General features: G+C 37.6%; 1 protein-coding gene across 1 annotated transcript in view; it reads left to right on the top strand.

Annotated features, from left to right (window-relative positions):
- EGF (epidermal growth factor) overlaps positions 1-14074 on the top strand; it is a 140606-nt gene extending 126532 nt beyond the window's left edge. The window contains 4 exon segments of the mRNA XM_043972334.1: positions 7456-7462; positions 8761-8826; positions 13131-13259; positions 13262-14074. Coding sequence (XP_043828269.1) covers positions 7456-7462; positions 8761-8826; positions 13131-13259; positions 13262-13308 — 249 coding nt within the window. The 3' untranslated portion in view covers positions 13309-14074.
- Positions 14075-16936: the final 2862 nt, after the last annotated feature.

Raw genomic sequence — 16936 nt, 5'->3', positions numbered from 1 at the left:
CACTGAGATGGGGGGCTGTCAAACTTGCCATGCATAAGCAAACGTCTGCTATGGGAAGCTGGTCCTTGAAAAGGGCCAGAAATATCTGGAACATTCCCTGAAGAATGAAAACTCCCATGGCCTCCACAGCCCAGTGCTGCACATGACTTATGAGGAGCCCAAGCTACTCTGAGGCTAAGGATGAAGGTGATCAGTGCAATGGAAATGTTTTCTTTCCCCCAAACTGCTCCCTCACTTTTGTCCTTCTAATTCTACATTGAATTAATCAATCAATAAATATTTATTTAGTACCTACTATGTGCCAGGCACTGGTGCTAAGGACTGGTGTCACAAAAATGCAAAGGACAGTCCCTTCCTTCAAAGAGCTTACAATCTAATGGAGGAGACAACAGGCAAATGAAATACAAGCGAGCTACATACAGGATAGGAAATAATTAACAGAGGGAAGGGACTATAATTAAGAGGGGCTTAAGGAAGGAAGGGCTTTCAGTCAGGGTCTTCCCTATCTCCTGTATTTATTTTAGAGTCCTTGTTACTATTAACTTTGTTATTATGATCTTGAGAAGCAGTGTGTCAGAATGGAAAGGAAACTGTCCTTGGAGTCAGGAAGATACAGAATCAAGTTATGACACACACTGTCTGTGTGACCCCAGCCAGTTTACTAACCTCTCAGTACTTGGGGGCCACTCTCTAGGACTCTGAGTTACAGAGAAAAATCTCAATCCGCATTGGTAATGGGTCAGTTGCCTATCCCAGAGTTCTATATAACAATGAAACCACATGTCCATTCACTGTTCCTATCTTAGGAACTTTAAGCAGCTAGGTGACACAGTTGATAGTAGTCCTTGTCCTGGAGTTGAGAAGACCTGAGATTCAAATCCAGCCTTAGATACTTACAAGCTGTAGTGATTCTGGGCAAGTCACTTAATCTCCGTTTACATAAGTTTCTCCATCTGTAAAATGGATATTTCCCCTCCCGTGGTTGTCATAAGGATTGAATGAGAAGCACAGTGCCTGATATGTAGTTGGTCCTATATCAATGCTAGTTATTACAAACTAGCATTGTCAAACATCAGCAGACACGAACACTTCCTTGTGTTCACTCAGAATAGAAACGAGAGGTTACATATGATATTTCACTATCATATGTTTTACTTAAAAATGTTCTATTTTAAATGGTAGTTTCAACATTGCTTATCTTCTTGTCTCAGTCTCCTCTGATAGTCTTTCTGCTCGCTCCTGTGTATGAGTCATTGATGATCTGTTTCTTTTTGAAATATCACTATAACTACCCCTCAACTCCTCAACAGCTAACTTCCTCATAAAAAAGCTCCTCCCTTGTCACAGATAAGTAGAGTGACCCCATACAAATCTACAGATTGGTGCTATGTGAAAGTATACATCCCATCCTGAACCTTTAGCTCACCACCTCTCTGCCAAAGAGGTGGGCAGCATTGGTTCATCCCCTTGATCTTCTGGAGTTGTGATTGGTTCATATTTCTTAGTTCATGGATTTTGAGGTAGAAGGATCTTTAGAGGGTCATTGAGACCATTGCCTTGTTTATAGATGAGGAAAAGTGAGGCCTAGAGAGAATAAATTACTCACCCACTACCACACAGGTAAAAACCACATCAGAGGTGGAATTTGAACCTGTGCTGTTTATATAAATGTACTGATCATCATATAAATTGTTCCTGTTCTCTACTTCCCTTCAGTTTGCAAGTCCTCCTCAAATTTCTTTGACTTTGTCACTTTCATTATTTTTATTACACAGGTCCTCTTATATTCATATTACAATAAGAACATTCTATCGCACCCAAATAACATAATTTTCTATTATGTTCATATACCATGATTTGTTCAGCCAGACCCTAATTAATAGGTACCTACTTTATTCCCATTTCTTTGCTATGATTAACTTTCAACCCCGGTTTTCCCTTCTTTCCACTCTTTGTGTTATACATTAGCTAAACCAAAGTAGGTGAGGAGTGGCAACTTCTTTCATCTTTTTCTCACATATTCCATGTTGCTTTGACCACTGGGCTCCCTGATGCCAGACAAAAACCTGCCATACTGTGTTCAGAGCCCTGATTGGCACATTTTTGGAAGGACATTGACAAACTAGAATGTGTCTAGAAGAGAGAGACCAGGAGACCACTGACATTCAAAAGATCAATTAAGGGGAAGGTTGAAGCTTGGAAGAGAGAAAGCGTGCGCATGCATGTGTGGGGGGGGGGGGTGGTAATGTGGGCCCATAGGATCATACATTTAATTTTATTTATTTTTTAAATTAATAAAAGTATTTTATTTTTTTTCCATTACATGTAAAGATAGTTCTCAACCTTTGTTTATACAAGCTTTACAATTTTAGATTTTTCTCCCTCCCTCCCCTCCCTCCCCCCTCCCCAGACAGCAGGTAATAGGATCATACTTTTAGAGCTGAAATAGACCTTAGAGGCCATATAATCAAACCTCCACATTTCATAAATGAGGCACTGAGGTACAGTGAAGTTAAAGGACGAGTTCAAGGTCACAGAGTTAATAAATACATGGTCAATCTGAGATTTAAGCCAGATCCTAATCCAGCATTTACCCCACTGACTTGATGTTTGAAGGTATTTCAGGTGAAAGAGGGTTAGAATTGCTCTTCAAAGATGCATAGCACAGAATACATCCCACTGTAGCTCATCTGCAGTTTGCAGTTTACTAAGACCTCCAGATCTTTTTTAATGGGATATATTATCCAGCGATACTCCTTGGTCCTATACATGCTGCTTTTTCAAATTCAAGAGTAGAGTTTTAAAGTTTTATATTTATTCCATTTTAAAAAATCCAACCCATTATTTTAGCCTGTCAACATCTTTTAGAATCCTGACTCTGTCATCCAATGTGTCAGTTATCCCTAGTTTTCTGTCATTTGTAAATTTGAAAAGCATGACATCTATACTTTCATCCAAGTCACTGATAAAATTGTTGAACAGCACAGGAGCAAGGACAGATGCCTGGGGCATTTCACTAGACAGCATCTTAGGTTGATATTGATTGGCTAGTGACGACTTTCTGGCTCTTGTCATTCTCCAGTTCTAATTTCAACTAACTATACTGTCACTTACCTGCCATTGCTTCACTTTGTTCACAATCCCTCCTACTAAATCATATAGGGCCTCTGTTGTGGATTGCTAAAAGGAGGACCCATTCCACTCAAATTAAAGGGCTTCAAAGACTTGAAGGGTAAGTGTCTAAGTAGCAGAGAAAAAAAGGAAAAATATACAAGGCAGGAAATAGAATATACAATAGAAGCATTTTGTAGGTTGAAATATATCTTAGATACATAGCATATCTTAGAGAATGGCATTCATTTTCTTTATTATTTTTGGACAACTGACAGCAAAATCTATCCTTTTACTTTTTTCATTTGATATTAACATATTGCTTTTTAAAACCCCTTTAAAATATTTAAAAATATTTATCCATTAAAAATAATAATGATCCCAGGGGCATCTAGGTGGCACAGGGGATAGAGCACTGGCCCTGGATTCAGGAGGACCTGAGTTCAAATTTGGCCTCAGACACTTGACACTTACTAGCTGTGTGACCCTGAGCAAGTCACTTAACCCTCATTGCCCCATCAAAAATGATGATGATAATAATAATAATCCCTAAAGAGAATCCTCCCAAAGCAAAAAAGTTAATCCATATCTGTTAGCACAGGAACTGTGCCTGACAGTGTATGTAATTTTCTGAATCTTTAGTTTGCAGTCTTTCTCCTAGGAGGAGGGAATTGTTTTCTTTCTCCTCTGGAGCCAAGATTGGTCATTGAATTTAATCTGACATCTGATATCTTTTCATATTGTTTTTCTTTACATTGTTGTGGTCATTGTACATATTGTTTTCTTGATTCTGCTTACTTCACTTTGCATGAGTTTATGCATATTTCTCTCAATTCTTTGTATTGGTCATTTTTTGATAGCACACAAACATTTCATTTAATTTCATATTTATTTGTTTGTTTGTCTATTTATTTATTTATTTTACGGGGCAATGAGGGTGAAGTGACTTGCCTAGGGTCACACAGCTAGTAAGTGTCAAGTGTCTGAGGCCGGATTTGAACTGAGGTCCTCCTGAATCCAGGGCTGATGCTCTATCCCCTGTGCCACCTAGCTGCCCCTGGGATCATTATTATTTTTGTTTTGTTTTGTTTTTTAATTAATAAAGTATTTTATTTTTTTCCCCGTTACATGTAAAGATAGTTCTCAACTTTTGTTTATACAAGCTTTCCAATTTCAGATTTTTCTCCCTCCCTCCCCCCTCCCCTAGACAGCAGGTAATCTGATATAGGTTATATATATATATATATATATATATATATATACATATATACATATATATATATATACACACACACACATATATACATAATAACATTAATCATATTTCTACATTAGTCATGTTATAAGAGAAAGATCATTATTATTTTTAATTGGATATCTACCTAGCTGTCCCCTTTTTATCATTTATTTATTTTTCATTTCATTTCATATACCACAATTTGTTCACCCATTCCCCGAGTTGATAGGGCCCCCTACTTTGTTTCTATTTTTTGTCAGGATAAATCTAATCCAAAAGAGTAATTGTTAAGCACTTAAGCCCTTCACAATTATTCTAGCTTTGATTCTCATAGCCCTGGGAGGTTGGTTCTATTATTGTGGTTCATGTTACAGATGAGGAAACTGAGGTTAAGCAACTTGCCCAGGATCACACAGCTAAGTGGCTGGCTGAGGACAGATTTGAACTCAGTCTTCCTGATTCCAGGTCTAGCACTGTATGCACTACAATACCACCTAGCTGCCCCAACTAGATTCTGATGATGCGAAGACAAAGTGAAAAACAATATCTATGTTTAATGTGCTTATATTCTGTTGGAGAAATACAATATGTAACACATAATTACATATGAAATGGCATTTAAATGGAATAAAGCAAAAAAGCACGTTTAAATCTATTTTGAATATATGGGATCTTTTTATGGTTCCATCTCTTTGGAGTATAGATCTAATAATGGGGATCATTGAATCAAAGAATTCAAATAGTTCAATAACTTCTCTCATTATTCCAAATGGTTTTCCATAATGGTCCAGACTAACTTAAAGCTTCACCAAGAGTGAGTTAGTACCTGAGTACCCACAATCCCACCAACACTGAATATTCCTATGTTTTGTCATTTTGATAATTTAAGTCACATTGGTGACTTGGAACTTTTTTTCATAGAGTTGTTGAAAGTTTGACTTTCACCAATTATCTATTGGGGAACATTTCTTTAGTTTTACATATTTATGTCACTTCTTTCTATATTTTGGATGTCATCAATGTTGCTTGATGCAAGGGTTCCTCTCCACCCTTCTGACTTGATTGCTTCTCTCTATCCTATATATGTGATTTTGTTCATGCAAAAGCTTTATAATTTTACATAATTGAAACCTCTGTTTTGCCTTTAGTGATCCCCTATAGTCCTTGCTTGTCTATGAATTCTCTCCTTAACCACAATTCAATTTAAAGCAAAATAATTGCTTTATTGCAGTTGCCTTAAGGAGCTTATATTTCTAATGTTGGAGACAACATGCACAGTGCACTGCATGTGTGTGTGTGTGTATGTGTATATAAAGTGAGATAAAGATATATGCATGTCTGTAGTATGTATGTATATGGTTTCTGAAAGGCACTTATTTAAATCATCCTCTAATTTTCTGTATGATGTGATATTTTATACTTTGGTTGTTCATCTGCTTGATACTTATCATGATATACAATGTAAGATTCTGGTCTATAATCTCTTTTCTTCCAAATGGTTTTCCAGTTTCCCCAGAAGATTCTCATTGACTAGGAAGTCCTTTCCCCAGTAGTATGTATTTGGGAGTTTTGAACACTGATCTATTGTATTTGTTTGGTTCAGGGCTTGCTGTCTAGTCTGTTTCACACTCATATTCTTTTCCATTTTTGAACCAGTACCAAATGGTTTGTTAATTACTTTTTTAATCATAGTAATCTGAGAACTGCATCTGTTTTATTTTGTCTTGAATCTATGCTCTCTTTGATCTCTTTTAAAAATTGTTTCTTTGTGAAATTTTTTGATCTTTTGTTTCTCCAAATGAATTTTGTCATTTGTCTAGTTTTATAAAAATAATCTGGTAGTGTGATTCTTATAGGACTATACCTATATTTCATGTCAGTAACATATTTTTATATTGCTTCATCACTGCCATGTTTTTTGTAGGTATATTTCTATAAATCCTGTGAATGGACTTGGTAGTTAATGTCCAGCTATTTTATAGTTAATTTGTAGGGAATTTCTCTTCCTCATCTCTTCCTCCTTGGAGTTTGTTAATTATATACAGAAAAGCTAGTGACTGGGGGCAGCTAGGTGGTGCAGTGGATAAAGCACCATCCCTGGACTGAGGAGGACCTGAGTTCAAATCCGGCCTCAGACACTTGGCACTTACTAGCTGTGTGACCCTGGGCAAGTCACTTAACCCTCATTGCCTCACCAAAAAAAAAAAAAAAAAAAAGCTAGTGACTTCTGTGTATTTGTTTTATAGCTTGGTATTTTACTAAAGGTATTAATTGTCATGATTAATTTTTTAATTAACTCTGTCTAAATAACCATCATATTATCTGCAAATAGAGATAATGTTAAGAATTTTTCTCAATTTGATAACTCTCTATTGACTCTAGTATCAATAAAATATTTTTTTGTTAATAGACATAGTTAATATACATACCATTCCAATGATTCCCTTTAAATAAGAAACACTTTTCCAAAGCAAAAATCCAGTTATCAGTCCTATTCCACAAAGGTCAAATGTACTTTTTTGCATTAGGATCTCTAATTCATCACGCTCTTATTAACCTATACTTTTTGCATTTTTAAATAGACATTTTCAGGTCATGAATTTTTTTAATTGATTTTTTTTTTTCTTGTGAGGCAGTTGGGGTTAAGTGACTTGCCCAGGGTCACACAGCTAGTAAGTATCAAGTGTCTGAGGCTGGATTTGAAGTCCGGTCCTCCTGAATCCAGGGTTGGTGCTCTATCCACTGCGTCACCATAGCTGCCCAGGTCTGAATTTAATTTTGGATCTCTACATGGATATTGTCTCCTTTGAATTGATTGGTCTTCTCTTTTGCTCTTCCTCTTCCTGTGATACCTGGTAGGACCAGACTTATTTGATCTGCTTAGGGCATTCCTACCCCCCTTCTTTTCATTAAAAAGCATTTTTGATTAGAAATGTAGGCATAGGTAAGAACATTTTTTATTAGTCCTTATAGATGCACACCTTCCCTTACCAAGAGCCTATTATGCCTATACTTTAATCTTTGATCCAGAAATCTAAATTTTAAATGCTAATTTACTTAGCCAGCTCTTAATTTCTCATCAGACCTGCCTTCCTTTATTTCCCCAGGAAGATGGTGAGTTCTTTATTCTTTAAATCAGGAAAACAAATGGACCATAGAACCCCTTAATTCCTCTATCCCACTATGTATGCCACACTGTTTTTCCATACCTCTTTTCAGTCTTCCTTCTCAGTGTCCCCCCTTTCCATTCTCTCCACCTCTGGTCAAAGGTAGCAACTCCCTTTGCCTTTTTACATTTTTGTTTCCTCCTTTAAACTCTTCTGTCATTTTTTTTTTCCGATGGAACACATCTGGAGAGTGAAAATGCATCCCTTGGGGACTTTCACTTTCTCCTCTAGTATGGGAGAACCAACTTAAATTGTTAGTACTGGCATTCATATGGTGTTGACTGAAACACAAACATAGCATATTTCTCCAGGGTCCAGAAAAATTCTCCTTGGCTTTCTATACTCATGTTACCAGTCCTAGTCCTGCATCCTCTTTTGGGAGGCTTTCTTGGCTAACACCTTTAACTTAGTGCAACTCAGGCACGCTGCTTATTTGTGAGATGTGAGTCAAAATGTGAATGTAATGAGATTTATCCATGTAGTTGATGTTGTCACTGCCTCCAGATAATTTCCTGTACTTTCCCCACATGCTAGGTTCTCTGGTCGCCTTTGGAGTGAAGCTTAACTTATTTATCAGATAGAAGTGAGAAACTAACCCAAACAAAAGGCATAAGGACATGAGATGAAATCCAATTAATTAATGAGCTCAAACCACTTCATTTCCTCTTGCTGCTGATCTGAGACCTTCTCTCTACTTTCCTGGGCATTAGACTCCCTGACCCCATTTGGGGAGCTAGGCTTTAATTTATTCAGCCAACTAGACACATGGACTAAGAAAAAATCCAATTATCTAATGAGATGCACATCTTATTTATTTACTACAGCTCTCTAGAACCTTTCCTCTATTTCCCTGGATGCTAAGCTTTCATATCTAATTGGATGTAAAACCATTAAGCAGAATCTTTACTTAATTCTCTACCTTCTGTATAATAGATAATGAATCCTCTTTGCACATATGTAAGAATGATACAAAGAGTAATACTTTTTCCTAATTAAGAATTTCATTGTCGTCTGGGATTCTTTTTACAAAGTCATCAGTTACTAGGAAAAAAAGAGTCCTCTATTTTAGTATAGACTTGGTTGTTTGACTAGACACAATAAAACATGGGTGGTGGTTAACCGTCTTCTTTAGTCAGCAAGGTATATTGATGGGATGGTCTTTCTTTCCCTTGGAAAACAACTGGTTTACTGTGAAAGAATTTAAAATGTAATTATTTACTTTCTGTGTTTTTCATTCTCTAGCAGGTTATGGTTGTGACGGAGCACCACACTTCACCACAAATGGTGGCCAGTCTTCTCCCCCTGAACCTGGTGATTAAGGCTTTCTTTCTTATTGGGTAATAGTTTAAGAGCTCAGTAACGTTCACCTTGTAGAACAGTACCATCAATACACTGGGGTTGTGTTTGAATTGTATTGTGATACCTCAGGGAGGAGCATACGGGTTCAATTTAGGACTTATCTTCACCATAAAAAAAAGGACTTTTATTACCACCCATTCTATATCCAAGAAGGACACTACCTTCTCAGAAAAAATAACTACCAATAGCCGAGCTATTTGACAAATGTGGGTAAAGAATCCTTTGCTTTCCACTCTGGCTTGATTCTGGGACCATCTGTTGGGCTATAGATGGGTGCTGGGACAGTCACCATTTAAGCCATTTAAGATGTTTGTCCTTTTCTCTGGTTAGCCCCATTTATTCTGAAAGACTGGTAAATTTAAGGATTGAGGTCTTCTTAAAGGTCAGAAGTCCTTTCAAACATACTGGCTTGTGAGACTCTGGACATGTCACTGAATGTGCCGTATACAACTGGCTAGGACTATAAGGAGCAAAAGATGCAAACATGAAGTGGTAGAGGGAATTTCTTCACCTAGTAGTTTCCCTTGCCAATGCAGTTATAATTCTAGTCCCTGTCCCTAGAGAACAGAAATTAACAGATATCTGACTGGACCTGGAAGTTACTCCAACTACTGAAGTGTCCTGTGATTGTTTAAATCTTAATTGTGGTCGCAAAAATTAAAAGACTTCAGTACCAGTCTTTGGGCAATTAAAACATTTATTAGAGGGGCAGCTAGGTGGCGCAGTGGATAGAGCACCGCCCTGGAGTCAGGAGTACCTGAGTTTCAATCCAGCTCAGACACTTAACACTTACTAGCTGTGTGACCCTAGGCACTAGTCACCTAACCCCAATTGCCTCACTAAAAAAAAAAAAAACATTTATTAGAGCATACAGATATTTACAAAGAGTTCAGAAGGTTATGAAAAAGAAGTCCTACCTAGCCTAGAGTTCCAGCATGGTTGGGTTCTTCCTGAAGTCCTCCTCCACAAGCCTGCTTTAATCAGAACTCCTACAAGGAGCCTGTCTTACTCAGGAACTCCTTCCCCAGCCTGTTTTAATCAGCAATTCCCTAGCAAGCTGTTTGTGGAAGCTTTTTATAGATCTGGAACAGAGGCGGTCCTTAACACACTGCTTCAAGGTGATTGGTTGGCCTCATCCAAACCTCCCCATTGTCTTTGAAGGTGTTCTCAAGTTGAGTTCACAGTCTAGTTTCCTGGGAACAATACCTTCTTAAGGGATAGCCAGGTGTGATTACATCCAATTAACTTGAAGTAGGCTTAATCAGCAGTCAATTACTCTCACTTGATTCAATCAGTCTTGATTAATCTCCAGTGGGTCTTTGAGTATCTGCTAAATCCCATTATTTCATCACAGTCCTTACAGCCACTATACACCACCTCCTATACCTTCCCAAAGGCTGCTCTGGGACTGACTGGCTTCAGATAACAGTGGGGACTAGATACCTTTAGACCTAAGGATCTTCATAGTCCTTTTTTAATTATTAATTAAACTAAATATTACATTAATAATGGGTCCCTGACATCAGTGTTATACATATGTCATATAACATATGTTATATAACTCTGTGGAGTTATATGACACTATCTAAAATCACAATCCATAGGAGAGTTCAGAAAAGGAAATATAAACCCCAAAACTTTAAGCCAGAAAAACGTTGCCTTCCCTATGAAATGGCCTTGGGCCTTGGGCCCACCTCAATTTCTTAGCATTTTGCCTTTGTAACTCAGTACTGACTCCCTCCCGTGGCTCCTCATTTCCTAGCCATAAAGCAACATAAACATCTAGCTCTAGGACTGAAAATCTACACTTGATGAACCTCTGTTTAATTAAATGGAATCTCTCCTCTGAGTTGCATAAGCTGTAGCCATTTAGACACTGCACTTTTAGCAGTGCGACTCCTATATGTTAATAGTTACTGCCATTGCTTGAATCTTAGCTTGCTTATCATAAAATTCAATCCTTTCTAAGAAGGGTTATTGTTAAATAATAATACTGCTCTCTTTCTTCATGACAACATTTCTCTGAGGAACAGAAGGCATGGTGAGAATTCGAATAAATCTTACAATGTATTTTCTGGAAGTAGCTACTATTATCCTGTTTTGTTTGTTTTTTGGGGGGGTTGGGTGTGTGTGTGTGGTTTTTTTTTTTTTTTTGGTGAGGCGATTGGGGTTAAGTGACTTGCCTAGGGTCACACAGCTAGTAAGTGTTAAGTGTCTGAGGCTGGATTTGAACTCAGGTCTCCTGACTCCAGGGTCGGTGCTCTATCCACTGCGCCACCTAGCTGCCCCTATTATCACCGTTTTGGAGAAGAGTTGGATCAAACCTGGTTTTCCTCAGGGATCTTGTGCCTACTCTGTGGAACAAAACAAATGAATTTTCCTGATAAGGACTTGGAGAAATAAGGATTAGACTAGGGGTCTTGTTATAATATTTCTATCACTGAGTAGTGGATGAGTGCTGGGCCTGGCATCAAGAAGATTCACCTTCCTGAGTTCAAATCCAGCCCAGACACTTACTAGCTGTGTGACTTGGCAAGTCACTTAATTCTGTTTGCCTCAGTCTCCTCACGTGTAAAATGAGCTGGAGAAGGAAATGGGAAACTACTACAGTATCTTTGCCAGGAAAATCCCAAACAAGGTCACGAAGAGTCAGACATGACTGAAACGACTGAACAACAACAATCAGAAAGTAGCAAATTCAGGAGCTAACTTGATCAAAGTCATGAATGCTAACCCCAAGTGGTCCATTAAGATACTGTGTCTCATAGTGGCATACTATCTATCTCACAAATATCTATATTTTGCTATTGTGAAGGACAAGAGAGGGTATGGGTGAGTGGCAGAGTGTAAAATCTATTATAGTTATGAGGAAAAAAATATATTTCTACTGATGGAGACTTAGAGAGACTGAAAATGTGATCTGTTAAAAGTTTTAGACTAATCTTGTGATTTTATTGAGTAGAAAAGGTTCTTATCCATCAGTGTGCTCTGCTGAAGGTCCCCCAAACATCTTTTCAAGGCTACAGTTTGTAAGTTCGAAACTAATTTTTTTTTTTTTTTGCGGGGCAAATGAGGGTTATAGTGACTTGCCCAAGGTCACACAGCTAGTAAAGGTTCAAATGTCTGAGGTAGGATTTGAACTCAGGTCCTCCGAATCCAGGGCCATGCTTTATCCACTGTGCCACCTAGCTGCCTCTGGTCAAAACGATTTTCATAATAATACCAAGATGTTATTTACCTATCAATATCCTCCTTCCTTTTCCAACTACATATCTATGTGAGATGAGATTTATTTCAACCAAAATAACATATCACAAAAGACTGAATGCAGAAGCAGATATGTAAATCCAGCTGTCTTCATGAAGCCAGACATAAACAGAGATCTGCAGACAATATATAAAACAATACCAATTTTTTTTTTGTTTTGGAAAACAGTTATTTTTCATAAAATATGTTATTTCTGTTAACATGTATTTGATTATTGTTAGTCAGTTTAATTATTAATGCAATAATAATTTATAAATAATTTACAGCCATAACTTGCAAAATAGGAAAGTTCTCTAGAGTAATTTTTAAAAATTTATTTATTATTTTATTTTATTTTTTGTGGAGCAACGAGGGTTAAGTGACTTGCCCAAGGTCACACAGCTAGTAAGTGTCAAGTGTCTGAGGCTGGATTTGAACCCAGGTCCTCCTGACTCCAGGGCCAGTGCTCTATCCACTGCACCACCTAGCTGCCCCCTAGAGTAATTTTTAAGTGTGAAGGGGTCCTGAGACCAAGATAGATATGTGTGTGTGTGTGTGTGTGTGTGTGTGTGTGTGTATGTCAAAACCACACTATTTATAAGTTCTTTCTCTGGAGGTGGTAGTGTCTCCCTTCACAGGTCGTTTGGAGTTGATTTGAGTATTTATAATACTCAAAGTAACTTAGTCATTTACAGCTGTTCTTTGAACAATATTGCTTTTATTGTATAAAATGTTCCCTTGGTTTTATTTCATTTCACTCTTCTTTATTTCATGGAAGTCTTTCTATATATTTCTAAAAGCAACCAGCTTCCATCATTTGGTCTCCTTTGTAATTGGATGTATTTTGCTTTATGCATTTAAAAACCATTCTGAAAAGAGGTCCATGGATTCATCAGATTTGCCAAAGGGTTCATGAGACACACACAAAGGTTAGGAACCCCTATCCTGAGGGCTTTTTCAGTGGGGTTATTGGATTACCTGAACAATTATGTTTTATTTTTTTCTGAAAGGATCTACGTGTGGGAACAGAGAAATGCAGACCTTAGAAAAGATGGAGAAAGAACAAGGCTACCAGCACCAGCCAGCCAGAGACAAAGAGCTTGGTCCTCAGGAAATAGAGGGGAGTCCTCATCAGCTTCCTTCAGTGGCAGCCCTCTGCAGGGATCCTCATTGCCTTGTTCCAGCTAACTATCTACAACATCTGGATCAAAGGTCCCAGAATAAGCTGTGACAAATGTGACTGACTCAGTAAAGAACTAGACTTGGAACCGAGGAAGAGAAACTAACTTTGCTGATGTAGAAAATGAAGGGCTTGGACTCTGTGGTCCCTAAAGTCCTTTCTAACTTCCAGTCTCATGAGCCTGGAATTCTAACAATGGAACACTCTAACACTTCCTATTGGAGAGCAATGGAGAACTAAAGAGCAGGTTTCTTTATGTCTCCACACCTAGAAACCTGGTCCCAGTGTCACTGTGATGGAGGCAAACATGCAGCTGTTTTCTTCTTTCACCTTAAAGCAACACAAATTATTCCGCTTGCAGATCAGATGTCACTGGAGAATCATTAAGGGATTAGTTAGGGACAAACCCAAGAGAGAATCTACTTCTGTAGCCTTGGCTTATGTATTGCTCACATCACCAAAAGAAGTGGAAATGGATTGTTTCTACCATGGAGGTGAACACAGTTTTTTACAGAGTGTTACTGAAATGTTTTCTTTTTCCAGTCAACTTAATGCTGTGAAGTAGTTTAGTTATCCCAGTTACTGCTGAGAGATTCTTGGGATGCTTCATTTGTTTTTGGCATGGGCCTTTGCTGGTATTCTTGTTATATATGATGATAATGTGGTACTTAGAAATTAAGGTGGGCTGTCTCTTCAGATAAGGGGTTTGTGTGGTTTGTAATTATAATTTTTAAATTGTGTTGATTAAGATTATTAAAAATTTTAATTTCTGAATCAGACTGTGGGTCTGCCTCATTTGACCAAGAGGTTTTATCACCTCCCATTCCTCCCTGGCTCATCTATCCCCAACAAGTTCTAGAAAAAGAAAAAGACGAGTCCTTCTTTGATGGCTTTTCACAAAATCTTCTTGTCTCTCAGTGTATGAAATGTAGAATTATAGACCAAGAGCAAAATCTTTTTTTATCGTGGGAGACTAATCAATGTCGTTTAATTATTTAACATGTAAACAAACCAATCACAATATTAAAAAAACAACAACAACAAACCTCTATTGCACATAAGGGTGTTAGATATATAATCAGATCCTAGAAGTTATCGGAGCTGAAGACTGATGTTGAGGCAAGAATTCTAAAATAATTGAAAACCAGTGTAACTTAGGGCAAGACTTAAAAGAGCATATTTAATTAAATTCCTATTATACAGCCAAAGGATGGCTATCACTGATAACAGATGCAGGCTCAACCTACTCTGGATCATTTAGGGCATGGAAGCAATTATACAGTTTGTATATTAACCAGTCTCATTGCTTTTCCCTTCTGCTATTTGGGCTTTGATTACATCACTCATTAGCACTTATGACCAAGGTGATGAAATGAAATAAAATTAACATCATTCAGTTCCATTACGTTCTGCTAGCTCTGGTAGAAAGGTTTGGTGAGGGAGGAAGATAAGATGACATTGAGGATTATGCAGTTATTTATGCTGTTCATGCCTTCCAGTTCAAGGAGAGTTTCCTGCAATCATTTCTTGCCCTAAACAACCAGTTGATATTTGAGAAGAAAGCAATGTCACCATTATATTTGTAAATGGAGAATTCATTTCACAATCTGGTGTGCTTGGGTGCTGAAATCTCTAATGAGTAAAATCATATAGCAAAATAATTACTCTCATGAAAAAAATTAAAGGATCCCGGCCCTCAGACACTTGACACTTACTAGCTGTGTGACCCTGGGAAAGTCACTTACCCTTCATTGCCCCACTAAAAAGAAAGAAAGAAAGAAAGAGAGAGAGAAAGAAAGAAAGAAAATTAAAGGAAGAGAAATATAATGCATATATATACACATATATTAAAAGTTATATATGTACACATACATATATTTATATATTTCTCTTTCTCCAAACTTGAGTCTTTATGAGGGTTAAAAAAGCTTAGGTCAATTAGCGTGTGTTTAGAGCTCTCCTTTTTGGATATCAACAATGAACAATGTTATTCTATTACAAAAGCAACTCTCATTGTAATGTCCTTGGACAAACATTGGTCTAGGATATTCTAGTTAGCTAGAGAAGAATACCTGTTATCTAGGTATCACACCTGCACACTTCTATTTAATTTCCAATTCTTGTTCTCAGTCCCTATTTTCATTTTTCTAAGTATCTCTTCCTTGTAGTTTGTTATTGCTTTTGAATCAATTCACATTTTCCCCCCAAGCTATGTCTTATTTTCTGATTCGCAAGGTCTCCTTGGATCTATGACTGATTGTAACCTTTATCATCAACAATTAAAATAAGTGGTCTACCTCCCTTTTCAAGTCATTGATAAAGATACTAAATAAGACTGGTAAAATAAAAAAAAAGAAAAAAGAAAAGAAAAGGGGCAGCTGGTAACACAGTGGGATAAAGCACTGGCCCTGGATTCAGGAGGACCTGAGTTCAAAGCTGGCCTCAGACACTTGACACTTACTAGCTGTGTGACTCTGGGCAAGTCACTTAACGCTCATTGCCCCACAAAAAAAAAATAAGACTGGGCACACTGCTGTCTCTTGATATCAAATGGTTTAATTGAATTTATTAATTTTTATTTCTGGCTTGTTTCCTTCTAATAATTGATTATTGCAAAACATGAGGAAGTGTGATAGTGTGAGATTTAAAATGCTATGAGAAAGTGTTGGTATCCAAGTTCATCTGACTGGCTATAACAACAATTATTGTTATTTTAATTGTTATGATATTAACGATACTAATACCTCAGTGGGAAAGACTTTTACATCCCTTAAATGTGGCAACTCACCTTTTGAAGTTCACAAGTTTGTAATTTGTATTTGTCTATCTTCCATACTCACTCACCTAATATCTGGAAATAATAAACACAACACAGAGAGAAGCATAATGGCTTCATGTCCATGGTTGGGTGGGGAGAGTGTGATTTCCTGGTTGAATTGTGCCTATTGGGTCATGGAAGCACTTGGATGCTGTCTGAGGTCATTTTCAACTCCAAGATTCCATGATTTTGTGAGATCAGGGATCTATCAAATTATTGAAACACCATGATTCAGATATAAATTTTCTTTCTCCCTCCTCACTGGCCAACCCAAAGCTGTAATTGACTTGGATAACTTATGAGGTGAATCAGGAATAGAAATAGCTGGACCCTTCTGGGTCTGTCCTGTATACTGATTGATGAGTCCTTTCTAGAAGTGTGGAAGCCACATTATTCCCATCCTTCCTTTTTCCTGAGCTGGCTTTTCTGAGTTCTGTCATCCCTGATACACTAGAATACACAGATTGGTTTACAGATTTTCTTCCATAAGGCTGAGAGGATACAGGGTGTTGTGGGCCACCCACCTTGAAACAGCTTACTGAAGTTAAGTGGAAAGGACTAATGAGAAGTGATTTAAGCCTGGTGAGCAAAGGAAGTGCAAAGCCATGGAGATCATGGAAAAGCTTCAAATTGGCAATCACACTTTAGAAGAAATCGTTTTGTGGAAAGTAAAAGAAGATGCTGAAAGAGTGGAGGGAATCTTTGTTCCTGTTTCTTAGAGAGGCTATTAGAATCTCTTATCTGCATGCACTCTGACCAGTTTTCTTTCAGGATGTATTTCCCTCCCACTGTTGATTTTGCTTTGATCTCTGATATTC

The sequence above is a fragment of the Dromiciops gliroides genome, chromosome 6 (genome assembly GCF_019393635.1).
Source record: "Dromiciops gliroides isolate mDroGli1 chromosome 6, mDroGli1.pri, whole genome shotgun sequence".
NCBI classification, from domain to species: domain Eukaryota; kingdom Metazoa; phylum Chordata; class Mammalia; order Microbiotheria; family Microbiotheriidae; genus Dromiciops; species Dromiciops gliroides.
Note: the sequence above shows the minus strand (reverse complement) of the source record. Positions and strands in the feature narration are given on the sequence as shown.